The sequence below is a fragment of the Nomascus leucogenys genome, chromosome 25 (assembly GCF_006542625.1).
Source record: "Nomascus leucogenys isolate Asia chromosome 25, Asia_NLE_v1, whole genome shotgun sequence".
Taxonomy (NCBI): Eukaryota; Metazoa; Chordata; class Mammalia; order Primates; family Hylobatidae; genus Nomascus; species Nomascus leucogenys.
Window position 1 is genome coordinate 17,825,777 of NC_044405.1, and position 27,372 is coordinate 17,853,148.

The 27,372-nt window shown below is 46.6% G+C and overlaps 1 protein-coding gene across 5 annotated transcripts in view; it reads left to right on the top strand.

Moving 5' to 3' along the window:
* The window catches only part of EVA1C (eva-1 homolog C), a 114,779-nt gene that overhangs the window by 16,845 nt on the left and 70,562 nt on the right, over window positions 1-27,372 (top strand). The window contains exon 1 of one of the 5 annotated variants that reach the window (XM_030806114.1): window positions 707-1,607. The exons of 3 other annotated variants lie outside the window; for them this stretch is intronic. Coding sequence is in view for 1 of the 2 variants with exons in the window: in XM_030806113.1 (XP_030661973.1) it covers window positions 2,871-2,940 (70 nt within the window). In the remaining variant the exon portion in view is untranslated. Of the gene's footprint in view, window positions 1-706; window positions 1,608-2,566; window positions 2,941-27,372 lie in introns of those variants that run through there. One more of the 5 variants, XM_030806113.1, reaches the window with a different exon arrangement.

A 27,372-nucleotide genomic window follows, 5' to 3' on the forward strand; every position in this document is an offset into this window, starting at 1 on the left:
CATTTTCTCATTCCTGCTCACTTTGGTGCCATAGAACTTCAGTTTTCAGAATCAGCTCAGATTAAAAAACTGAAGCATCTTTTCCCTTCACACCCTTTTAATAAAAAGGCACCACGTTCTTAAGCAAAGATTACTGTGGCTCTTAAATGAATATGGCTTCCTGCAATAAAAGTAAAAACATTTGACGATGGATATAATAAATTTGTTTTCAGAGCATCTTCTTGCAAGACCTTACTATTCTTTGTTTCTATATAGTTTGGAAATGCAGGCCTAAAGACATTATTGATCTTCTCAAATGCCTCTTGAATTGAGTATTTACTGCTGGGTATAGACGGTGTAAAAAATAGGCAGAGGCTGGGCGTGGTGGCTCATGCTTGTAATCCCAGCACTTTGGTAGGCTGAGGCGGAAAGATCACGAGGTCAAGAGATTGAGACCATCCTGGCCAATGTGGTAAAACCCCATCTCTACTAAAAATACAAAAATTAGGTGGGCGTGGTGGCACATGCCTGTAGTCCCAGCTACTCAGGAGGCTGAGGCAGGAGAATCGCTTGAACCTGGGAGGTGGAGGTTGCAGTGAGCCGATATTGCACCACTGCACTCCAGCCTAGTGACAGCAAGTCTCCATCTCAGGGAAAAAAAAAAAAAAAAAAAAAGGCAGAGGCCAGGCACAGTGGCTCATACCTACAATCTCAGCACTGTGGGAGGCCAAGGTGGGAGGATGGCTTGAAGGCAGGAGTTTGAGACAAGCCTGGGCAACATAGCAGGACTCCATCTCTATTAAAAAAAAAAAAAAAAAAAAAAAAAGCAGGAAAAACTTGTTTTTGAAGTTTCTCTTTTCCTAATTGTTTTCTTCCCTGGACCTTAAAGAGTGGACAGTGACTTTTCTCATTACATGTACACTTTATGTAGAGTGCACAGTTTGTCCTCCATGTCCCTTGTCTTCTCTTGTTGATAAAGATTATGTACTCTATATTTTTAAAAAAGAACTGAAGCATTGTATCTGACCCCTGGATCCCTCTGAACTGTGAATAGATGATAAACTTCTGGGCTCAGAAATTTTCCCATAATGTTGCCAAGCATTAGTCCAGTGTGGAGGTGACTTTCTGCTCAAACCATTCATTTGGGTCCTGCGCCCAGCGTCACCCATCCTCAGCAAAACAACCTTTATTTCCTTCTTCCTGGTTTTCAGAAAGTTCCCCTAAAGCCCTGAGGAATCACTGAATGAAAGGGACTTTTTACAAACAGGAAACTTAAGTGGAGTGCCAATACACAACATGGATTGCACCAGGCTGGGTCTAAGATAAAACCAGACTGTGGACAACAGGACAGATAAGACCCACATGGCTCTGCACTGGCTGGGTCTGTTATTGTGTGGAGGAATGTCTTAGTCTATTGCTCCTGTGGGTGTAGCTAAAACACGAATCAGGAGCCTTCATCTTTAGAAAGGAGTGAGACAGACACCTGAGAACCAATCCCAAACTGCAGCCTTCCACTGAACCTTCTGGAACCTTCTGGAATGCAACTCATTACTGCCAGAGGGTCTTTGATGAGAGTCTACTCTCCACCATTTGTCTTCATTACCCACATATTCTCTTTCCTTGGAAAGGTAAGTTATTAGAGTTTATGCAGTCTGGTATATTAATTTAGAGCTTTACTTTAAAGAATGTCACGTTTACGATTCAGTCTCACAGACTGGGTTAAAAAGGCAGTGTTGACCCTTAAGTTGTAAATTACTATAATGATCATTATCATTATTCAAGCAAGCTGTGAGAAATGAGCATTATCTCACAGTATCTGCATTTTAGTGAACCTGAGGGAAGAGTGTATTTGCTGGGATTACAAAAGCCTGAGAACCACAGGGGAATTCTCACTGCAGGGTATTCAGGGTCAAAGGTTGATTCTATTTTGCATGCTCAATCCTTCCTCAATTTTCATTTATTTATTTATTTATTTTTTTGAGACAGGGTCTCGCTCTGTCGCCCAGGCTGGAGCACCTTGGTGCAATCTCAGCTCACTGCAACCTTACCTCCCGGGTTCAAGTGATTCTCCTTCCTCAGCCTCCTGAGTAGCTGGGATTTCAGGCACCCACCACAAAGCCCAGCTAATTTTTGTATTTTTAGTAGAGACGGGATTTCACCATGTTGGCCAGGCTGGTGTTGAACTCCTGACCTCAGGTAATCCTCTTGCCTCAGCCTCCCAAAGTGCTGGGATTACGGGTGTGAGCCACCGTGCCTGGCCCTCAATTTTATTTATTTATTTAGAGATGGATTTTCGCTCTTGTCCCCCAGGCTGGAGTGCAGTGGCGTGATCTTGGCTCACTGCTACTTCTGCCTCCAGGATTCAAGTGATTCTCCTGCCTCAGCCTCCCGAGTAGCTGGGATTATAGTCACACACCCCTACACCCGGCTAATTTTTGTATTTTTAGTAGAGACAGGGTTTCACCATGTTGGCCAGGCAGGTCTCGAACTCCTGACCTCAGGTGATCCACCTGCCTCGGCCTCCCAAAATGCTGAGATTATAGGTGTGAGTCACTGCACCTGGCCCCTCATTTTAATTTTAATAAAATTATCAGGGAAATAAGCCACAAAAGGACAATGTGCAGACTTGAGAACAGAGCTGTCCAATAGAAATATAATGTAATCCACATATGTAACATTAAATAATTTAGTCGCCACATTAGAAAAAGTAAAAGGGGTAAAATGAATTCTCCTAGTAAACTTTATTTAACCAATATATTCAAAATATTATTATTTCAACATTAATGAATACTTAAAAATTCTTAATGAGATATTTTATGTTCTTTTTTTTTTGCTTATGACGGCTTGGAAATCTAGTGTATATTTTACACTAACAGCATATCTCAATTGAGATGGCCACATCTCAAGTGCCCAGTAGCCACGTGTGGCCTGAGGCCACGACTCTGGGCAGGACACCTTTAGGTGAGTGTAGGGCAGGGCAGAGGGGGGCACCTGGGACCAGGTGTGGAGCCTGGGGCCTTGCTTAGCACCCTTTGGTGAGGGCACTTTCTTTCCATAAAACCCAGGTCAAGTGTGCCTCACAAAGGGGCCAGTGGAGGTGCCTCAGTTTACTTGGGAGCTTGGCCTCTCCAGCTTGCCTTCCTACTGCCTGGAAGAAGATTGGTGTCCTCTTGCCTTCTCTAGCCCCTTTCCCAAGAACCCTCCCAGAATTTAGTCCTATGAAGGGCCAGGGGTGCAAGGAGTCACCCACACAATGACAGGACCCACCAGCAATACCAGAAGTTGGCCTGCCCTACTCACCCAAATTCCTTTCTGCCAGCTGGACATCACAAGGGTTTCAGACTGCCATCCTGTGGCAACTCCATTTTGGGGTCTGGGGATGTAAGGGTTACTGTATTAGTCCATTCTCACTCTGCTAATAAAGACATACCTGAGACTAGGTAATTTATAAAGAAAAAGAGGTTTAATGGACTCACAGATCCACATGACTGGGGAGGCCTCATGATTATGGCAGAAGGTGGAGGAGGAGCAAAGTCACATCTTACATGGCAGCAGGCAAGAGAGCTTGTGCAGGGGAACTCCCCTTTATAAAACCATTAGATCAGGCAGGGCACAGTGGCTCTCACCTCTAATCACAGCACTTTGGGAAGCCAAGGCGGGTGGATCACCTGAGATCAGGAGTTTGAGACCAGCGTGGCCAACATGTTGAAACCCCATCTCTAATAAAAATACAAAAATTAGCCAGGCGTGATGGCTCATGCCTGTTGTCCCAGATTCTCGGGAGGCTGAGGCAAGAAAATTGCTTAAACCCAGGAGGCGGAGGTTGCAGTGAGCTGAGATCACGCCACTGTACACCAGCCTTAGCAACAGAGTGAGACCCAGTCTCAAAAAAAAAAAAAAAAAAAAATTAGATCTTGTGAGACTTATTCAATGTCATGAGAACAGCAAGGGAAAGACCCACCCCATGATTCAGTTACCTCCCACTAGGTCCCTCCCACAACATGTGGTGATTATGGGAACTACAATTAGAGATTTGGTGGGGGGACACAGCCACACCATATCAGTTACTGAGCTGGGCATCTTCTTCCTTGAATGCACATTGGCCTCTGAGGCACTTCCTGGTTAACCTCATTCCACAGCTGAGAAAACCCAGGCTTGGCACAGGCAAGGGATCTGACCCAATGTCTCCCATCTTATTAGTGGAAGGACCAAGACTGGACCCACAACTGTGCTCCTGTTTTGAGTCATCATGCTGCCCCCAAGATCAGATCTCAAAACAAGCAGACATGGGGGGCTCAGAAAGTCCCCAGCCTAGAACTGTCCTGTCACCCAACAACACTAAGGGCTAAGCTGGCTGCTCATTATTCTGGCTTCACACTAGAATGACCTTGGGGTGTGTTTCACACATGCCAATGTTTGCAGTTTCACCCCCAGCTAACTGACTATGAATCTCTGGGTTGGGGCCTGGGCACTGATATTTATGCAGAGCTTCTGAGATGATCCTGTTACATTGCCAAGGTTGACACCTGCAGAAACATTGCACGCTTTTTCATTTATTTAGTTATTAAATATGTAATATTTATTATTATTTTTCCAGACACAGAAGCGTTGCAAGAATAGTACAAAGACATCCTTTATACCCTTTGCTGAGATTCCCCAATGCTACCATTTTACCCCATTTGCTTTATTATTTTCTAAGTGGCAGATAAGTTATCCTTTACCCTTAAATATTCCTGTGTATTCCTTAATAACAAGGACTTTCTCTTATATAATCAGGCAATGATCAAAATCAGGAAACTAATCCTGCTACAATACGGTTTTCTAATGCACGGACCTCATTCAGATTTTGCCAGTTAACCCAATAATGTACATTGGAGCAAAATATAATCCCAGATCGTGCATGATTTTCAGTTGTTGTGTCTCTGTAGGTCCCTTTTAGCCTGGAACAGCTCCTCAGTTTTTCTTTATCTTTCATGGTATTGGCATTCTTGAAGAACGCAAGATGGTTATTTGATAGAATGTCCCTTACTTTGGATTTGGCTGATGTTTCTTGGCGGTGATATTCTTATGCATTTGGGGTGGGACTATCACAGCAATGGTGTCATGTTCTTCTCTGTGCATCACATCAGGAGGGACATGCTGATGGTTTACCCCATTACACCAAAGTGAATGTTGATCGTTCAGTGAAGGTGGGCGCAGGTTCATTGCATTATATTGCAGAAGCCATCATCAGCCATACTCACTCTGAGTAACCGATCATCTTCCGTAGCCATTTATCTAACAAGGCTGTAAGGGTCTTGAACTCAGGGTAAGCAAGCCTTAAAGCAGAAGAGAAGAAAGGAAGGCTGGGCGCGGTGGCTCACGCTTGTAATCCCAGCACTTTGGGAGGCCGAGGCGGGCGGATCACGAGGTCAGCAGATCGAGACCACGGTGAAACCCTGTCTCTACTAAAAATACAAAAAAAAAAAATTAGCCGGGCGTGGTGGCGGGCGCCTGTAGTCCCAGCTACTCGGAGAGGCTGAGGCAGGAGAATGGCGGGAACCCGGGAGGCGGAGCTTGCAGTGAGCCGAGATTGCGCCACTGCACTCCAGCCTGGGAGACAGAGCAAGACTCCGTCTCAAAAAAAAAAAAAAAAAAAAAAAAGAAAGGAAGGCTCTGGAACCTGGAGCTTTGGCAAAGGGGGCAGGTCCGGGGAATGCATCACCAAATTTGCTCCTGGCGTTAGGATGAAGAGGAAGGAGAGCATTCTGTCTAGAAGGGGTTTGGGGTTAGCGAGAGGGGCGTGGGAGAGTCAGAGTCTGCCACTCGTGGTTTTGCTGAGGGCTACACTGTGGTAGGCAGGCCTTTCATTGCTGCTCTTGAAAATTTTGTTTCGCAATCCTTCATCTAAAACAGAGCAATTCCCTTTTTCTAAGTTTTGGCCCACTTTGCAGGTGCTTCATCTGTCTTCTGTCCTCTTATTTTTAGAGACAGGGTCTTGCTCTGTTGCCCAGGCTGGAGTGCAGTGATGTGATCATAGGTCACTCCAGCCTTGACCTCCTGGGCTCAAGCGATCCTCCTGCCTTAGCCTCCTGAGTAGCTGGGACTATAGGTGTGCACCACTGCACCTGGCTAGTTTATTTTATTTATTTTAGTTTTCTGTAGAGACGAGGTCTCACTTTGTTGCCCAGGCTGATCTTGAACTCTTGGCTTCAAGGGATCCTCCCGCCTCAGCCTCCCAAAGTGTTGAGATGACAGGCATGAGCCACCACGCCCACCTCTGTCTTTTCTCTTGGGATTAATGACTTCCACATTAGCTCCAGGAATACTTTCTGTTAAGGTGATGCCTGGCTTGACACTTCTGGTAACTCCTGTTGTTTATCTATTGCTTATCTCCAGAGCCCATGTGATGCTTCCCACTTCAAAGTGCACCAGCGCCAGTCAGCTTGAAGGCCTCCTCTGAGCTGCCGGCAAACAAGGCCTTTTTACCCACAGATTAACCTCTTTTTGTTTTAATAAATGATCAAAACTTGGTTTGCCTCCTGTGCGTATGTTGGTTGGGGCCGAGAGAGGGTGGTGGTGATTTCTGTCCACCTGGGACCTCAGGCCTCCTGGTGGCCCCTGAACAAAAGTGAGGCAGGCAGAGCAATGAGCAGTGTTCCCTGTCTGCCTCACTGCCGTCAGTATTTCTGCCTGTGGTTGTCTTTGGCGAGTTATCAGGATGTGTCACTCCCTTGTCTTTGTTCCCTCTCCTTCTTATATTTACCTTCACCTGGGCTGCTAAGTGCTGCAGGAGAAACATCGTGTTGTTGTGGAGATTGTGGCCACAACAAATTTAAGTTCCCCCCCCTTAGGTTGTCCCTCACTGGTCTCTTCCTCATACCTTTGAAGAAAACAACTCGTGGAGGTCGTCACATTCATAAAGGTGAACGTTTCACAGAGCAGGGCACTGTTGTGGGTTGAATTGCATCCCCTCTCCCACAAAAAACTTCTTGGAGTCCTGACCCCCAGTACCTCAAAATGTGACATATTTGGAGATAGTCATTACAAAGTTAGTCAAGTTAAAATGAGGTTGATAGAGTGGGCTTTATCCAGTATAATGGGTGTCCTTATGGAAAGAGGAAATTGGCCAGGTGCAGTGGCTCATGCCTGTAATCCTAGCACTTTGGGAGGCTGAGGCAAGAGGATCACTTGAGGCCAAGGTTCAAGACCAACCTGGCCAACATAGGGAGACTCCCATCTCTATTAAAAAATAATAATAAAATAGGCCGGGCACAGTGGCTCACGCCTGTAATCCTAGCACTTTGGGAGGCTGAGGCGGGAGGTTCAAGACCAATCTGGCCAACATAGCAAGATGCCCATCTCTGTTAAAAAATAATAAAATAGGCCAGGGGCAGTGGTTCACGCCTGTAATCTTAGCACTTTGGGAGGCCAAGGCGGGGGGATCACTTGAGGTCAGGAATTCAAGACCAGCCTGGCCAACATGCGGAAACCTGTCTCTACTAAAAATACAAAAAAATTAGCTGGGCATAGTGGCAGGCACCTGTAATCCCAGCTACTTGGGAGGCTGAGGCAGGATAATTGCTTGAACCCGGGAGGCGGAAGTGGCAGTGAGCCAAGATCGCACCACTGCACTCCAGCCTGGGTAACAGAGCAGGATTCTGTCTCAAAATAAATAAATAGGCTGGGCGCGGTGGCTCACGCCTGTAATCCCAGCACTTTGGGAGGCCGAGACAGGCGGATCACAAGGTCAGGAGATCGAGACCATCCTGGCTAACACAGTGAAACCCCATCTCTACTAAAAATACAAAAAATTAGTGGGGCACGGTGGCGGGCGCCTGTAGTCCCAGCTACTCGGGAGGCTGAGGCAGGAGAATGGCGTGAACCCAGGAGGAGGAGCTTGCAGTGAGCCGAGATAGTACCACTGCACTCCGGCTTGGGCGAAAGAGCAGGACTCCATCTCAAATAAATAAATAAATAAATAAAATTATCTATATATAGATATAGATATGGAAAGGGGAAATTTTGGACACAGATGCACACAGGGAGAAGGCCACATGAAGATTGGACTTATGCTGCCACAAGCTAAGGAGCTGGCAGAAGCTGGGAGGGAGATCCTTCCCTAGCATCCTCAGAGGGCGTGTGGCCCTGACAACGCCTTCATCTCAGCCTTCTGGCCTGCAGGTGTGAGACGATGCATTTCTGTAGCTCTAAGCCATCCAGCTTGTGGTACCTTGTTACAGCAGCCCAAGGCATTTAATACAGCAGCATTCTGAGCCCTTCCCATATAAACTCTTCATTTAATCTTCACCACAACCGCCCTGCCCATAAGTGCTGTTGTTATTGTCTTCATTTTATCTTCATATTGTCCATGATGTCTGCAGCACAGAGAGGTTCAGTAATTTGCTCATGGTCACTCGAGATAATAAAACCCCACTCTAGGGAACCTCTCATGCCTGTTTCTGGCTGTCACCTTCGCTCTCCCCTTTCCTCCTGTCCCCTTCCTCTCCATCTCCTTTATGAGGCCTTCTTTGTTGTCCCATCTCTTTTTTTGTATTTTTACTTTTTATTAATTTTTTTGGAGGGGAAATGGGGTCTCACTATGTTATGCACGCTGATCTTGAACTCCTGGCCTCGAGCTATCCTCCTGTCTCAGCCTCCTGAGTAGCTGGGATCACAGGTGTGAGCCACCATACCCAGCTGTTGTCCCATCTCCTAAATGTCTGCCTTCCCCAGCATCCCTGCCCACAGTTCCTGCCTTGTGAGCCCCTCCTGAGCCTCAGCTACCACCTGTGCTGATGAATTGCTGCTCGCCTTCCTCCCAGGCAGGATGCCCCATGGCCACTGCAGGCTCAGCCCATCCACAACAGATTCACAAAGCCTGTCCTTCAATGCTGGATTTCCTAGATTTCCCAGCCAATGGTACCACCAGCTGAAAACCCTGCAGCCATGCCTAAATCCTCTATATCCCCATGACCAACCCCTGCTGATTTTATGGCTAAATCCCTGTCTTTACAGTCAGGACCAGCTGTAGATTTCGCAAGGCCCAGTGCAAGATGAAAACATGGGCCCCCTTATTCAAAAATCAGAGGAAAAGCACTGCTGAAGTACTAACATATAAAGCATTTTCTTTCTTCTGTGGTCTCTGTGTCTCAATTTATCATGATGCTTTCATTTGTTATTTAATGTCCTTCTAAGTAAAGAAAAATTAACATTTTAAATTACTAGCATGGATTATACTGTTCCTCTTTACATTGTGCAATGCCAGATTTAAATAGGAACACTGGACTCAAATGTGGAATCACAGAAATGACATAATCTGTACTTTGCATGTGGGGTTTTTTTGCCTCACAGAAACAGTGAGATGTTGCAGGAAACTAATTCAGCTGTTTTTTGTTTGTTTGTTTGTTTGTTTTTGTTTTTTCCCTGAGAGGGAGTCTTGCTCTCTTGCCCAGGCTGGAGTGCAGTGGTGAGATCTCGGCTCACTGCAACCTCTGCCTCCCAGGTTCAAGCCATTCTCCTGCTTTAGCCTCCCGAGTAGCTGGGATTACAGGAGCCCGCCACCACACCCGCCTAATTTTTGTATTTTTAATGGAGACGGGGTTTCGCCATGTTGGCCAGGCCGTTCTCGAACTCCTGACCTTGTGATCCACCCACCTCGGCCTCCCAAAATGCTGGGATTACAGACATGAGCCACCACACCCAGCCATTCAGTTGTTTTTATTTCACTTTTTCACACCTATACAATCTACTACCACTCTCTACCTTTGGCTTACTGATGTGTAAGGAAGAATTGAAAGGAAAAATAACTATGACTCTGCTATCTTTGCCTCTCCTATGTCATCATTTCCAGTGGAAGTGGTTGGCTACTACAGGGAATCAGATGAGTAGAAAAGGCTGGGAGAGGGTTTCTTGTTTGTTCCTGTTTCTTAGAATGCCATCGACTTGATTTTCAATTCTGATTCTATAATAAGAGAAAGCGCGACCTCTTGGTGCTGTCAGCATCTCCCGCAGACTCCGCTGTGGACATAGTAGGCTTCCCTTATGCTCACTTGGAGCCTTGCTGGGCTCCCTTGCACTGCGGACCCCCCAAGATTCTATGCTCAGGGCACGGCAGACACGCCATGGGCAGTGTGGTGGCAAGGGACGGGGGTAACTCATATTGTTGGTGTCTCGTCTGCTCACACACATGTTCTATTGCCCCGTTGGATTTCACTGATAAAACATAGATTCAGACTGGGTGCAGTGGCTCACGCCTGTAATCCCAGCACTTTGGGAGGCCAAGGTGGGCAGATCACTTGAGGTCAGGAGTTCAAGACCAGCCTGGCCAATATGGTGAAACCCATTCTCTACTAAAAATACAAAAATTAGCCGGGCCTGGTGGCGGGTGGCTGTAGTCCCAGCTACTTGGGAGGCTGAGGCAGGAGAATCACTTGAGCCTGGGAGGTGGAGGTCGCAGTGAGCCGAGATGGCGCCACTGCACTCCAGCCTGGATGACAGAGCGAGACTCTTTCTCAAAACAAAACATAGATTCAAACATAAAATGAGGCGGAATTTTAAGACAGTGACAGCAGAGCATTAAGCCAAGCTCGGGGTCCCTCTCAGCATGGGGCCCTGTGTGACTACATAGGCCAAACACCCATGAATTCATCCCAATTTCCATCCCTCTCACACCCTTCCCCACTGCTGTGGTCTCAGTTGGCACCTTCCTCATTTCTCCCCCAGAGAACTGCCTGTACCCTGATTTCTTCAAGGGTCTCTCCAGTCCATCAGACGCAGGCCAACCCAGGGTTTCTCTGCACTGCAATCCAACCAGCATCATGCCCCTGCTTACCAGCCTGCAGTAGCTCCCATGTCCCTTCAGGTTAAAATTCAGACTTCTTTAGCAAGGCACTGCTTATTTCTCCAGCCTCTGTGACAGCCTCACACCCTGCAATCAAGCCCTGCTGATCCTGGAGAAGCTCCCTCTGAGCCTTTGCACACCTGTCCCTGCTACTTGAGGGTCATTTCCACCTGGTTACCTCCTGGCATCACCTCCCACCTGGAAGCCTTCCTCATCTCTGGGGTGGGTCAGATGTAGCCGTTTTTGCCCTCTCCCTACACACCCTGCGTTTCCTCTCTCCCAGCGTTCATCTGGTGACGTACAATAAGCAATTGACTAACTTGTCCTTAAGGCCAGGGCCATACTGGGTCTTCTTGGTGACGAATGAGGGAGCAGCGAGCGCTTTTGCCCTCTAATGGCATCTGTGGATCACTAGCTGGAGGCCTTGGGACTCTAAGAGCCAAGCTATTCAAGTGCTACAAATAACACCGCACGGCCCCCGGTCTTTCCTGTTTCCGCTCTGCGTCTATCAAGGAGGAGCAGCTGTTTTTTGAAGCCCTGCTTTTCTTCCCACGGCTTTGCTCACCCCCACCCCGCTTGGCCTCCAAACTCAGCGCCTTAACTTTCCTATAAATACAGTTTCTCTCCAACTCAACTTGATTCATTCATGCAGGGTCCTAGTTCTCTCTCTCTGCCATTCCAATTCTCCTCTTTCCATTACATTTAAGAGAACCCTGGCTGGGCGTGGTGGCTCACACCTGTAATCCCAGCACTTTGGGAGGCCAAGGCGGGTGGATCACCTGAGTTCAGGAGTTTGAGACCAGCCTGGCCAATATGGCGAAACCCCATCTCTACTAAAAATACAAAAATTAGCTGGGTGTGGTGGCACATGCCTGTAGTCCCAGCTACTCGGGAGGCTGAGGCAGGAGAATCACTTGAACCCGAGAGGCAGAGGTTGCAGTCACACCACTGCACTCCAGCCTGGGTGACAGAGTGAGACTTTGTCTCAAAAAAAAACCCCAAAACGACCAAGAAAAGGGCATTCATTTATGGTATAAGAGTGGAAACCAAAAGGCAGAGGTTCCTTGATGGAGCTCTCTGGGACTGTGCGTATCAGCCATTCAACCTCTTCACCACCTGGCGCACATCCAGGAATGCTCCTCTGGGATTGATTTAGGGGTTATAAATAAACATCATCAAGTAGGTGAATTTGCAGCTACAGAATCTGCAGGTAATGAGGATTGATTGTAGATGCACCAATGAACTGAAGGTCAGATTTTCAACTTAACCGTCCAGGAGATGGCCAGCAACCAAGAGCCAGAAAAAAAGATTCCTGGAGGGTGGTGAAGAAAACAGAAGTCTTAGAGGCTCAGAGACAGACGAGTGTCATCCCTCAGCTGTCACCTGAGCTGTGGCTATAAAATGAGGCAACAGATTAAGAATAGTAAGCATAAGATTGAGGCCAGGCTCGGTGGCTCATGCCTGTAATCCCAGCACTTTGGGAGGCCAGGGCAGGCGGATCACTTGAGGTCGAGAGTTAGAGACCAGCCTGGCCAACATGGTGAAACTCCGTCTCTACTAAAAATACAAAAAAAAAAATTAGCCAGGCGTGGTGGCGCATGCCTGTAATCCCAGCTACTCGGGAGGCCAAGGCAGGAGAATTGCTCGAACCAGGGAGGCAGAGGTTGCAGTGAGCTGAGATCTCACCACAGCACTCCAGCCTGGGCGACTGAGCGAGACTACATCTCAAAAAAAAAAAAAAAGATTGGGGCAGTCAGAAGCAACCACTGTCAGCAAAGGAAGGATGGGGGGAGTGAATAAAGGGTCCACAGGAGAATTAAGAAAGTGTGGGCCCTTGAGGCCATTCGGTGAAGCGGAGCCAGGTCACTGGTGAGTGTGCCAGGGAATCAATTAAGGATGAATATGAAGCTTGAGGCCCGGCCAGCATAATTACCGTGTGGGCGCCCGTATTTCTTTACATTTGCTGACTGTCAGTCCAGCCTCCTGTGTTTCTGTGAAATACAAAGGAAGAAATGCTGTGACTTCCCCTCATTCTAAGGTGAAACCAAAGAAGGGGAAACTGAGAGACCTGTCCGAAATCCTCCACCGAGCCAACGGGGAGGCTGGAATAGATACAGCCGGTCACCCGACCTGTTCTCTGGGCACGGCTTTTTGGATTTGCCATTTACATCTGCTTCAAGTTTTAGAAACTTCCAGGCTCTGGCTTTTTTGCTGCTTTGGGGGAACAAGGCATGTTTGGTCAAGTGTACAGTAAACCTGTCCTGCTCCTAAATCCAATCATCTTCAAAATAGATTTTTGAGGTTTATAGTGCTACTCTCCAAATGTCATTATCATCCCTAAAGTGAAAAAAAAAAAGGTTTAATTATTATGAGCAGTGAAATTACCATATAATCTTCCAATTAACTGAATAAGGCACCAAATAAGTGCCCTCAAGCCTTAATTTCTACCTTGAAGTTAAGGTAGGTATCATGCCTACCTTGATCATCCTACACATCCTCAAAGTGGGCAGAGTTGAAAGGCTGTCTAAGCGGGTGGGAAGTGGTACCTTTCCATCCTCCTGTCTGTTTGTCGAGCTCTGTTGGTCCTTCCGATTGGTTAGTGACCCTGAGTGTTTCTGAGAGCCTTTTGTTGTATGTGGGGGCAGAACCACCAATCTGGCCAATTCCAAGCAGAAAAGATCAAGTATAGATTTCATATCTGAGTTTTAAGTGCTAGTAAAAAGTTGCATTAAGTTATCAAATGCACTGCGATCCTGGCTTCATCGCCAAGTGGCTCTGCAGTTTGAGGATTACACTGCATCCCAAAGAAAAGAAAAGAAAATTGTTCCGTTTAGATGCTTGGGGTAAAGGGGGATTGATCCAGTTACTTTTAAATTAATCTAATTCAGATGGTGTTCGCTGCTTAACTTTCTAAGGTTGGTACTTGGTCAAAGAACAAGGTGTTCATTTTTATAGGATTGAAGGCCTTTGGTTGAAAAGGCACGAAAAACTTTCTACCAGTCCTGTTTGAAATAAAATAGTAGTGTAATCTAAAGATTGTAATTCAAGACCAACACAGCACATTTAGAGTAACTTTTTAAAATTGGTTGACTGATGTGCTTCTCTCTGTCTCTCTTTCCGTAGACGTGTGTGTAGCATATCACACAGAGAAATCTATAAGCCCTGGGTTATGTTGGCTGCTGATGAGGATTAATTAGAACCTACTACTCACTATTCACTTCTGATCTGCTCTTGCTCTTGTAGTCTTCTTCACTGTGTCATTCATTCAAGAGCTGTTCATTGGGCCAGGTGCAGTGGCTCACACCTGTAATTCCAGCACTTTGGGAGGCCAAGGCGGGCAGATCACCTGAGGTCGGAAGTTTGAGACCAGCCTGACCAGCATGAAGAAACCCCGTCTCTATTAAAAATACAAAAAATGAGCCAGGTGTGGTGGCACATGCCTGTAATCCCAGCTACTCAGGAGGCTGAGGCAAGAGAATTGCTTGAGCTCAGGAGGTAGAGGTTGCAGTGAGCCAAGATCATGCCATTGCAGTCCAGCCTGGGCAACAAGAGTGAAACTCCCTCTCAAAAAAAAAAGAACTCTTCATTTTCCTATATGCTGACATATTGCCCTCTGACAAACTCTAGCTGCTGGAGATATAGCAATAAATAAAGCAAAGTCCTTGCTTACATCCCAAAGGGGAGAAACAGGCAACAGGTCTCTATGTAGCAAGATACAGCAGAGTCAGGGGTGTGGGGCAGGAGGTGTACTGTCTTGCAGAGCAACCCGGAAAGGTCTGACTGATGAGGCCACATTGGTACAAGAGGCTGAGTGAAGGGAGGAAGGGAGAAAGCAGATGTTTGGAGTAAGACTGCTTCGGGCTGAGAGACAGTCAAAGCAAAGGTCCTGAGGTCAGAGTATGCTTAGCATTTTCGAGAGACAAGAAGGCACTGTGGCTGAAGTCAAGCAGGAGAATGGCAGGAGATGAGGTTGGATGAGGCTGGATGAAGTAGAAGGGGCCCAGTGGCATGGAACTTTGGATTTTTGTTTGGAGTCGGAAACCCATACAATGGATTGACATGTGTAGACAAATGTCGAGACAGCCACAAAAATCTGAAATCCATACGTATAAATATACAAATGGGCAACTACATAGGAAAATCCACTTAAAATACATGCAAATATATGGGGGAAAATTATGAGACTTGATGAATCAGAGGGTTGGTGTACAGAAAGGGAAAAGAAGTGAGAAAAAGTGACAAGATGGGAGATAATTGGGTGACTATTAGAAACCAATGTTAACAAGAATTCAAAGTCCAGGTGTAGCCCAGAAAAAGGTTTCTTCCATCTGGTGCCTCCCCTGTCTTCTGGGGCCTCAGAGTCTGTCCTTGTCCCCTCTGTCATCCACTTGTGACAGCAGACAGGGGAGGGAGAGGTAGTGGAGGGTCACAAGGGGTCTCAAGGGCCAGACCTTCAAGTGGCAAACATCATTTCTGCCCTCTTTCCATTGCCCAGAATTTTCCACTGGTCCACTGTACTGTAAGGAGAGATTGGGAAAGGGCGGGCTGGGAAACAAACTACTCCTGTGTGCTCAGGAAGAAAACATATGGTCTCTGCCTTGTCTGGACTCTCAGTTCACCTTCTCTCCTCTGTGGTTTGTTTCAGGACTAGGATCTGAGCTAATCACTTAAGAGTGGTCATAGCTGTCCTTGGTCATCCCTAACTTGGGAGCCTCCCAAATATCTAAGAAACAGGCTGGTGGCTCTAGTTCTCTTCACAATCAACCTCCAGGTTCACCTTCTTAGTCTCACACCTGGGACTAGAGGAAGGCCTTAAACTCAGACCTAACTTCACCTTTTGATCTTGATGCCCCTGGGTGTGTAGTGCCAGTCCTGAGTGCTTGGTCATGGGGCCTTTCCTGTACCCTCAGGACCCCTGACTCATGGCTCCTCACCCCCCAACCCCATGCCATTGCCAGTTCTCTAAATGCATTCACAAACACACAAAAAAGAACATCTTTTTCTGGAAAAGGACTTCAAACATGTAAAAACACCTTTTATTATTTGTGAATACAAGGGTGTGGTCTTTTATCTTAAGCATTAACCAAGTGGAGGGTGGCATGTTATTAAAAGAAAAAAAAAAAAAGAGGGTGAGAGGGAAGGCAAGGACATAGCAATTGAATTCCATTCTCTTCCCAGAAGTAAGATTGTGAAATTGGCCCCCGGTGATTAGGGGACTTTAGCACACCTATGTGGGGCCAGTGACTGATATTCTTATATCCTGCGCTCAGAGTGACTCAGGCAACGTCAGCCCTTAGGAAACTCAGACTGCACTGGAAGCGTCTGGCTTCAGAAAAGAAAGAGGAAAATGTACAGCTCTTTTGGTCTCTTCTAAATACTAGTAACTTTTTAGATCTTAATTATTAGGAAGGAAGGAGGGAAGGAAGGGAGGGAGGGAAGGAGGGAGGGAGGGAAGGAGAAAGGAAGGGTGGGGAGGGAGGGTTCCCTTTTCCTCCAGGCTCAGCACTGTCATGTCTGGACTGAGGGCAGCCACAGGGCTATGTACTGGTCTCTGAGCGTCTACTTTACATCAAGGTGCTCAGAGATGAGAGGGCTGGCTGCGAGTGTAATTTGATTAGAGCTGGATTGTTCAGCATTGTACCAATGGAAGCTCTATGTGAATTAGTGTTCTTTAAGATTTACGGTACATGGCAGGGTACGGTGGCTCATGCCTGCAATCCCAGCACTTTGGGAGGCCTAGGTGGGTGGATCTCCTGAGGTCAGGAGTTGGAGATCAGCCTGACCAACATGGTGAAACCCTGTCTCTACTAAAAATACAAAAAAATTAGCCAGGTTTTGCGGCAAGCACCTGTAATTCCCAGCTACTTGTGAGGCTGAGGCAGAAGAATCTCTTGAACCCAGGAGGCGGAGGTTGCAGTGCGCCAAGATTGCACCGTTGCACTCCAGCCTGGGCAAGAAGAGCGAAACTCCGTCTCAAAAAACAAACAAACAAAAAACCCTTACAGTATAATTGTAATACCTTAGAGATGTGCAGTGGTTTATGGTAAAGAAAAAACAAAGGTGCTTATGCCCACTATATAATTTAATCATCACAGCAAAACATGAAGCCACCAATTCCAAGAGGTGACTATCACAGTCATACACCCTAATCCCAGGCTGAGCCATAGTCTTCAGATTTTTATTTATTTACTTATTCATCTTAGAGATGGGGTCGCGCTCTGTCATCCAGGCTGGAGTGCAGTGGTGCGATCTTAGCTCACTGCAACTTCAAGCTCCTGGGCTCAAGACATCCGTGTGTGCCAGCCACCATGCCTGGCAATCTTGGGTCTTGGTTTTTTTTTTTGGTTTTTTTTTTTTTTTGAGACAGAGTCTCACTCTGTCGCCCAGGCTGGAGTGCAGTGGCATCATCTAGGCTCAGTGCAACCTCTGCCTCCTGGATTCAAGCAATTCTTCTGCCTCAGCCTCCCAAGTAGCTGGGATTACAGGCATGCGCCATCACGCCCTGCTAATTTTTTTTTTGTATTTTTAGTACAGACAGGGTTTCACCATATCGGCCAGGCTGATTTCAAACTCCTGACCTTGTGATCCACCCGCCTTGGCCTCCCAAAGTGCTGGGATTACAGGTGTGAGCCACCTCGCCTGGCCAGTCTTAGGTTTTTTAATCCTCTGCTCCATACTCTTCCTCCCTGTCCATCACTGGCCTGTTCATGGTGAGGAGCCATATGGGATTCTGAAATGCCTCATACAGTGCGGAGTTCAGCCAGGCTTGATGGCTTATGCCTGTAATCACAGAGTTTTGGGAGGCCACGGCGGGAAGATGGCCTGGGACGAGGAGTTTGAGACCAGGCTGGGCAACATAGTGAGGTCCCAGCTTTACAAAAAAATTTTAAAATTAGCCAAGTGTGATGGCACATGCCTGTAGTCCTAGCTACTCAGGAGGCTGAGGTGGGAGGATCCCTTGAGCCCAGGGGTTGAGGCTACAGTGAGCTATGATCATGCCACTGCACTCCAGCCTGAGTGACAGAACTAGACCTTATCACTAAAGAAAATAAATAAATAAATAAATAAATAACATCCTCCAAGTTAGATGTAGCTCTTGCCCCTGACCATGTTTTATGGAACTCAAGTGAACATTCCCTTAAGAATGATGGCCAAGCGTCATACAGTGGCTCATGCCTGTAATCTTAGCACTTTGGGAGGCTGAGGTGGGCAGATTGCCTGAGCTCAGGAGTTCGAGACCAGCCTGACCAACATGGGGAAACCCTGTCTCTACTAAAAATACAAAAAAATTAGATGGGCGTGGTGGTGCTCCCCTGTAATCCCAGCTACTCGGGAGGCTGAAGCATGAGAATTGCTTGAATCTGGGAGGCGGAGGTTGCAGTGAGCTGAGATTGCGCCACTGCACTCCAGCCTGGGTAACAGAGTGAGACTCTGTCTCCACAAAAAAAAAAAAAAGAAAAAAAAATGATGCGCTTAACACTAACCATCAGAAGCTTCATGCAAAAACAAAAACAGAAACAAAACCAAAACCAAAACAAAACAAAAATCCATCGGGGCTGGTCAAATATATGTGGAAGTTTCTGCCTGCTCTGCCCGCTGCTGGAGTGTCCCAGTGCACACTGGCATAGCTGTGGCTCTGAGGAGTCCTGCAGGAAGAACTGTGTTGACCTTGGCTTAACCCGTCGCATCCTAAGCTTATTTTTCCATAGAACCTCTTCCTCTTAGTCCCCTGGAAAACACCTGTTACACTTGCCCCAGGTCTTTGAACTAGAATTCCTTACATCAAAAGGATGTGCAACTCAAAAGAGACTGCCACATTTCTGGAATCTCATTCACTCATTAGTTAGTCCAGTGCCTCATCATATTGGATGAATGTCTCCCAGGGAGAGGCCGCTCAGGTTTGCAGGCTTCCATTGATCTTGTCGGGTTCCAGAAGCAGGCGTGGTCTCGGCACACTTGGAGCTTAACCCTTCAGGCATCTGGCATCACTGAGCTGAAAGACAATGTCATCTCTTGCTCTGAGCCTCTTCCAGGGTGTTAATGTAACATCAGATTTCTCTGAATTCCTAATCCATTTATTTCTTCCGTTACCCTCAGCTACTATTTTTCCTTTTCTTTATTAATAACCTTTGGAAGGGACATTAGAATTGCCACTGTGCTGGTCTAGATTGCAGGCGGCAATACTAGTTTAGCAAGTGTCTCCTCAGTCCACTCCCATTGTGACAGGGTAAGGTGACATAGGTGCCAAAGTAATGGGCCATTTTTACCATCAGGCAATAAAGCTGCCTTCCCTTCCAATTTTGCAAAAGCCACCTCCATCAGGCCTATAAGAATTCTGGGCCGGGCGCGGTGGCTCACACTTGTAATCCCAGCACTTTGGGAGGCCAAGGCGGGCAGATCACGAGGTCAGGAGATCGAGACCACGGTGAAACCCCGTCTCTACTAAAAATACAAAAAATTAGCCGGGCGTTGTGGCGGGTGCCTGTAGTCCCAGCTACTCAGAGAGGCTGAGGCAGGAGAATGGCGTGAACCCGGGAGGCGGAGCTTGCAGTGAGCCGAGATTGCGCCACTGCACTCCAGCCTGGGTGACAGAGCGAGACTCTGTCTCAAAAAAAAAAAGAATTCTGGTCTGGCATAAGGTTGAAAACATAGTTACAATTTCTTACTTAGGAATCACCTCTGCTTCCAACACGTGTAGTTGCAGCCCTAGTCCTAGAACCACTGCATCAAGTAGGGGAAAGAAAAACAAGGTTGAGGTGATGTGGGAAAGAAAAACATATACTCATTATGCCAGCATACTCCTTCATTAGCAAGAATTGCATAGTCATGGCTGGGTGCAGTGGCTCATGCCTGTAATCCCAGCACTTTGGGAGGCTGAGGCGGGTGGATCATGAGGTCAGGAGTTTGAAACCAACCTGGCCCACATGGTGAAACCCCATCTCTACTAAAAATACAAAAATTAGCTGGGCGTGGTGGCATGCGCCTGTAATCCCAGCCACTCGGAAGGCTGAGGCAGGAGAATTGCTTGAACCCGGGAGGCAGAGGTTGCAGTGAGCTGAGATTGCGCCACTGCACTCCAGCCTGGGTGACAGAGTGAGACTTTGTCTTGGGAAAAGAAAAATAAATTGCATGGTCAGGTCAGCATCCTCCCCACCCCCCCTTCCCCAGATCAACCAAAAAAAATGGAGAAAAATCTGGAGGGCCACTCCTTTAGACCACTCATGCTAAACATGAGTGCACACTCACGAAGCATGCAAGCCAGCTATATTAGTTCATTCTTGCATTTTTATAAAGAAATATCTGAGACTGGGTAATTTTTACTTGATCTTAGCCAAAAGGCCGAGAAGCAATGGGATTGGGTAATTTATAAGGAAAGAGGTTGAATTGGCTCACTGTTCTGCAGACTGTACGGGAAGCATAGCAGCTTCTGCTTCTGGTGAGGCCTCAGGAAGCTTCCAATCATGGCAGAAGATGAAGCAGGAGCAGCCCCCTTACATGGCAGGAGCAGGAGCCAGAGGGAGTGACCAGGGGAGGTGCCGTGCACTTTTTTTTTTTTTTTTTTTTTTGAGATGGAGTCTTGCTCTGTCACCCAGGCTGGAGTGCAACGGCGTGATCTTGGCTAACTGCAACCTCTGCCTCCTGAGCTCAAGTGATTCTCCTGCCTCAGCCTCCCAAGTAGCTGAGATTACAAGCGCCCAGCACCACGCTGGCTACTTTTTGTATTTTTACTAGAGACGGGGTTTTGCCATGTTGGCCAGGCTGGTCTTGAACTCCTGACCTCAGGTGATCCACCCACCTCAGCCTTTCAAAGTGCTGGGATTACAGGCATGAGCCACCACTCCCAGCCCCACACACTTTTAAACAACCAGATCTCACAAGAACTCACTCACTATTGTGAGTACAATACCAAAGAGAATGGTGCTAAACCATTCATGGGAAACCTGCCCCCATGATCCAGTTGCTTCCCACCAGGCCCCAGCTCCAACACTGGGGATTACAATTCAACACACAATTTGGTGGAGATACAGATCCAAACTCTATCACCAGCCCTTCTGCTTTCACCTCCCCTGTTTTAGACAACCAGCGTTTGAATTGCCTGTTTCACTTCTGTGCCAAATTATGACTCTGAAGAGGATGCCTCTCTGCTCATTGTTGGACATTATGGGCTGTACAGAGTGCTCCTTTTTCTGAAGCAATGACGTTGGCCATCAAGATTCATGCAGTATCTCCTGTTCTGTTTTTATTCTTCTCTTTCTTTTCTTTCTTTCTCTTTCTGTCTTTCTTTCTGTCTTTCTTTCTTTCTTTCTTTCTTTCTTTCCTTTCTTTTCTTTCTTTTTTTTTTTTTTTGACAGAGTCTCCCCGTCGCCCAGGCTGGAGTGTAATGGCATGATCTCAGCTCACTGCAACCTCTGCCTCCCGGGTTCAAGTGATTCTTCCGCCTCAGCCTCCCAAGTAGCTGGGATTGGCTAATTATTTTGTATTTTTGTAGTGACGGGGTGTCTCTATGTTTGCCAGGCTGGTCTTGAACTCCTGACCTCAGGTGATCTGCCTGCCTCAGCCTCCCAAAGTGCTGGGATTACAGGCATGAGCCACCGTGCCTGGCCTTTTTTCTTTTTTTCTAATGGCACTCTGAGTGTTTGCATCTTCTACCATGCAAACAAAGCCCAGTCCAGAGACAGTGTCTATTCCTGTCAAGACCCAGATGTAGCCCCCCAAGGCTACCAGCATCCATCTCACTTGCCAGTTATGTTAAGAGCTTTCCCGAACCAGGGAATGTGCCTCGCAGCCATGGGCAGTCGCTGTTTCTCTTGCTGGCAGACAGAAAGTTACTTTTTTTTTTTTTTTTTTTTTTGAGACATTGTTCCACTCTTGTTGCCCAGGCTGGAGTCCAATGGCGTCATCTCAGCTCACCGCAACCCCCACCTCCTGGGTACAAGCGATTCTCCTGCCTCAGCTGGGATTATAGGCATGCACCACCACACCCCGGTAATTTTGTATTTTTAGTAGAGACGGGGTTTCTCCATGTTGGTCAGGCTGGTCTCGAACTCCCGACCTCAGGTGATCCACCTGCCTCGACCTCCCAAAGTGCTGGAACCAGCGGCTTGAACCACCGCACCCAGCGACAGAACAGTTCTTACTGGCATTTTGCGCCTGAGGGCCATGGCTAGATTCAGCCCATCCCTGCACTGCTGCAGAACCGCCTTATTCACTCATTTCATGGACGCAGGTGACCACCTCACAGGAGCACACAAAAAAATCCACTTGGTGATTCCAGCCATCTCCTGGGCCTAGAAGGGAGTTTTTCTGATGGGCGTGAACCTGTTCTGCTTCAAGGCATCTTTCACATCTCCACAGGGCTGTGCCCCATGTGGACATCCTGTTAATAAGCCAGGTGGCTGGCTGTTGCCCTCTTGCCTGAGTGTATAGCCAAGACACTGGTCACTGCCCAGGAGTCAGTAAAAACCCAAACACAGGGGCTTCTACCACTGTTCAACTGATCAAATATATATTTCACAATATCACACTCCTGTAGAACACTTTGGGACACATACCATGATTCTTTAAAAATCAGTTATTTATATCATTCTAGTATAAAAAATCAGCGGCTAGGAAAACAGCATGCAATTCAGCTCACTGAGCTGACTGATTTTTTACCGTCTTTAGCCAGAGTAGCAGCCCTGCAAACAGGATGTTATTTGTTCACCTCGGAATTTTCATCTATAGACCAAACAGCTGGGGGTGAGTGAGTTGAGAGCTGGTTATATACGGCACTGTCAAACTGTTGATAGAATCCAGCAGCTCCTCACTGTTCCAGAGTCAGTCGCAAGAGAAAAGAGGCTCCCTGCTTAGGGATATCTCCTCCCTGCATTCCCCAGGTAGCATGATCCTGTATAAACCTTCTCCGTTTTATTATGTTTCTTTCTTTTTTTTTTTTTTTTTTCAGAGATGGAGTTTTGCTCTTGTTGCCCAGGCTGGAGTGTGATGGTGCGATCTCGGCTCACTGCAACCTCCGCCTCCCAGGTTCAAGCTATTCTCCTGTCTCAGCCTCCCAAGTAGCTGGGATTACAGGCATCCGCCACCACGCCCAGCTAATTTTTTGTATTGCTGGTAGAGTTTCACCATGTTGGCCAGGCTGGTCTCGAACTCCTGATCTCAGATGATCTGCCCGCCTCAGCATCCCAAAGTGCTGGGATTACAGGTGTGAGCCACCGTGCCTGGCCTCATTAGAGTGTTTCTATGACATCACCCGACACAGCATGGGTATTTCAGGTGTCAAGATCATTTTATGGGCTGGGAGTCGTCGCTGGGAGACGGTGACAGACTTTTGCCATATGCCGCATTAGAGGCTCCACAGAGGGGTTATCGAATGGAGAATATGTACCTCCCAGCTCAGCAGCTTCCACTCTGCACTGTGTGGGCTGGGGGCAATCTTACCAGCTCCCATCTCACGTCCCATTAATACTGCTTGAAGGGCAAGTCAGATACAAAGTCCATTCCCTAATACAATCAGGTAAAAGAGATGTAACCATTTCATATGAAGCATGTTCAAATACACCAACTTTCATAATTCTACCAACCCTTACATTTTTAAGTTCTAGACGCAGGAGCTTCTCTTTCCACCAGCCAGTGCAAAAGGCTTTGAGTCGCCAGCAGAGGGTTGCGCCAAGGAACCTTGGCCCTTTTGTCCATCTTTATCTTGATGAACCTGCCTCAACATTGGCCCAGGCAATTGCTGGTCAGCTTTCTCATTGTAATCTCTGCTTAATGACTTTTAAAATTTCTCCAAACTAGGGTGAATACAGTAAATCCATTTGGAACTCCTTAATGTCGGCAGCCAGCAAGGGCCCTTTTTGGTCCACCCAACCTTCAGTAGTGTTGTATTAAGACCTTTGTCTTCACCCTATCAATTTCCGCTCTATTCTTCTCATTTCTTAAGCACCACTAAAGATTTTCAGCCTGGGATGAGTCCCATGGCTCTTCGCTTTTTCCTCTTAGTTTTAGCTTTATTAATGTTTTCTTTAATCTCTTTATTTCTTAATAACTGCTTAAATACATCCACTTTCATGGGATGAGTCCTTTGACTCTGTCCTCTGCTTTTCCGCATTCTTTTATTAATTGCCCTAATGCTTTTATTCGCATCTATAAGACCCATGAGGGGAAGCTGAGATAGCAAATTCAATAAGGCTTCTCCCGCCATAGCTTGATTTTGCAGCAGTGAGATTGCATGAGGTGTCCATGCAAATGGGGCCTCTTAATCACAGCGTCTCCCATGACCTGGGTAGCAGGCATATTTAGTGGGTGGATATCTCAGTCGCCATAAAGCCAGTCCCATGTGGCTTGCATACAAAGCATATTAGCTGCTTCATCTGGGGTGCTCCACTTGGCATTTATAGGTGGAGTTGGACAGTTCCCCCTTCTCAGGGTAAACAAACTTTATGGTGGCTTTTATCCAGTCTACTAGGCTGGCTGTTGCCTCAGGAATAACCTGCTGTATGTCCAGATCATATATAGCCATCTGAGGTTGTTCCATAGTGAGCTGTGGATCCTGCATCAACCCAAACATACTCTTCCCCTCTGCAGCATGTAAAACCAAAGATACTGCCCCTAAGTTAGTTATTCTCACAGTCCATTTTAGTAAAGGTCCCTCAGGGGGTTGATGATACCGAACCACAAAATAAAACAGTTCCTTCACACCCTGCCCCTTGGTTTCAGGAGTTACTTGATTTTGCCCTTCCCCCACATTGACTACCTTCTTGGTAACCACAGGTCTCAGAGGCGTTTTCTGTTGTTTCTGCATAATTTTGCCCTTAGGGAATGGCTCCAAAGCTAGTGGCCAAAGCTCAGACTCACTGACATCTAAGCTTGGTGTAGCATTGAGGCTGGACCTAGCGCTGTCTTTTATTTTTATTTTAGCTATTACAGATAACAATAACCAAAGGATTGAATATTTCACTTCTTTACTATTAGTTTGCATTTCCTTGCACATCCAGTGAACCAACTTCCCAAGAGTTGGATCTGTCTCCAAATTCCAGTGGTAACTTTCACCTTTAGTAACGGAGTGCAGCACAGCTGTGACTTCATACTATGAGTGACCATGTGACCATCCAGGAATCAAAGGTCTCTTATCCTCCATCCTCTCATTCTTTCTCTTCCCAAAGCACATGTTTCTATGAGACAGGGCCACTGCCAGCAAATCCCACTTCTGACACCAATTGTGTGAAAACACACACACATACACACACACACACGCACAAACTCAAAGTACTTTCTCTATTCTTTCACTCAACAACAATCAACACAGAATATTTTTTGTGACCAAATGTTTGGGGATTCCTCCCCACCAACAAGCAAACAATCAATTCTGTAGCAAATATAAGCTGGGTATACTCCAATTCAATTCTGACCCCATCTACCTGGAGATAGCATCATATCCCACAGATTGAGGCTCGGTGCCCGAGACTATTGCCCTTCTTCCCAGCAGTCACAGTCTAGGCTTCCAGAACTTCTGAACATCCAGCTTCAAGTTGAGGTTCCCATGACCCCCTCCTTGGGTTCCATCAGTATGGAGTGGCTCACAGAAAAACTTTAGGGAAGGTTACTTATGTTTATCAGTTTATTATAAAGGCTATTACAAAGGATGCAGATGAAGAGACACATAGGGAAAGGGATGGAGGAAGGAGTGCAGAGCTTCTATGCCCACCCTGGGTGCCCTGCCCTCCAGAAACCTGTACATGTTCTGCTATCCAGAAGCTCTGCAAACCCAGTTCTTTTGGATTTTTATAGAAGCATCATTACATAGGCACCATTGATTAAATCACTGGCCATTAGTGACCAATATAACCTTCAGTTCCTCTCTTCTCCCTGGAAGTTGGGGGGTGGGCTCAAAGTCCCAACTCTCTAATCTCGCCTTGGTCTTTCCAGGGACCAGCCCCCATCCTGAAGCTAGCTAGGGGCTGCCAGCCATCAGTCAATTTATTAGCATACCAAAACACATCACTTTGGAGATTCTAAGGGTTTTAGGAGTTGTATGGAAGGAAACACGTGAAAGATCAAATATATATTTCACAATATCACACTCCTGTAGAACACTTTGGGACACATACCATGATTCTTTGAAAATCAGTTATTTACATCATTCGGTATAAATCAATGAAAATGACCGCAGCAAGTTGTAATCATTTTAGGGGGTTTATTTGCCAAAGTTAAGGACACCCACCAGGGAGACAGGTCTATGCCTTTCTCCAAAGACAATTTTAAGGGCTTCAATATTTAAAGGGGAAAGGATGGATATTGGGGGAATATACAATTTTCATATGAGTGTGAGTAGAGGAAGTAGTCATTCATGCTGTCACTTGTCTGGCTAAGGGAATCTGCAATTTTACATAAGATAATGTAAACAATAGGGCAGATACACATTTGTCTCAGGCGAGCAGAAGGATGACTTTGAGTTCTCTCCTTTCCCATCCTGCATCTGTGGATAAGCTATCAATTGACATTGCCAGGGTGAAATTCAACAGAACTGTTCTCAAGTAAAGATCTTGGGGCCTGCAAGGAATCTCCTTGTAGGCAAAAGGTGAGCGATGTATGCAGCTTTTTATCTTTGTAGCCATCTTAGTTAGGAACCAAATGGGAGGCAGGTTTGTGCGACCCGGTTCCCAGCTTGACTGTTCCCTTTGGCTTAGTAAGTATGGGGCCCCAAGATTTATTTTCCTCTCACACTGGTCTTTCTATAGTCACTGGATTATTTGAATATTAATGGATTTTCCTTGTAAATATGATAGAGGATGACGATCCCAAGAAGGACTTCCCTGTGTCTTTCAGAAGACAGAGGAGAGCTCCTGCCACTCTTACGGGTTCATGTCGTGAACTCTTCATCTGTATTAAAAAAATGAAAACCTAAGAACTTTCTTTGGTCTAAGCTGTTCTAAGATTTGCTCAACCCAAGCCTTTCAGGATACTCCTTTGAGGAAGGTTTTAGCCATGGCAGTAGCTGTAAGAGTTTCTGCTGATACACAGTGGGACGATTCAACAGGGAAGAGTAGCTTGGAGTTACACATGAGCTGTACCAAGATCCCTGAGCAATGTGAAGCTGATAAAAAAGAGTTTACATCCGGCTGTCTTGGTGGCTCATGCTTGTGATCCTAGCACTTTGGGAGGCCGAGGCGGGAGGATCACCTGAGGTCAGGAGTTTGAGACTAGCCTGGCCAACATGGTGAAACCCCGTCTCTACTAAAAATAAAAAAAATAGCCAGGCATGGTGGCACTCACCTGTAGTCCCAGCTACTTGGGAGGCTGAGGCAGGAGAATTGCTTGAACCTGGGAGGCGGAGGTTGCAGTGAGCCAAGATCGTGCCATTGTGCTCCAGCCTGGGTGACAGGAAAAAAAAAAAGAATCTACATCCTCCCATTTCCTCTCCTCACCAGTTTAACAAGGATCAACAGAGCATCTCCAGGCTCTACTGGATTCCAGGACTGATTTCTTAACAGAGTGTGCACAACTGCCATCTTCCAGGATAGCAAATACTTGCCCACAAATAGAGTTAGATTGTAAAAGCTCTGGCTGAAACTATT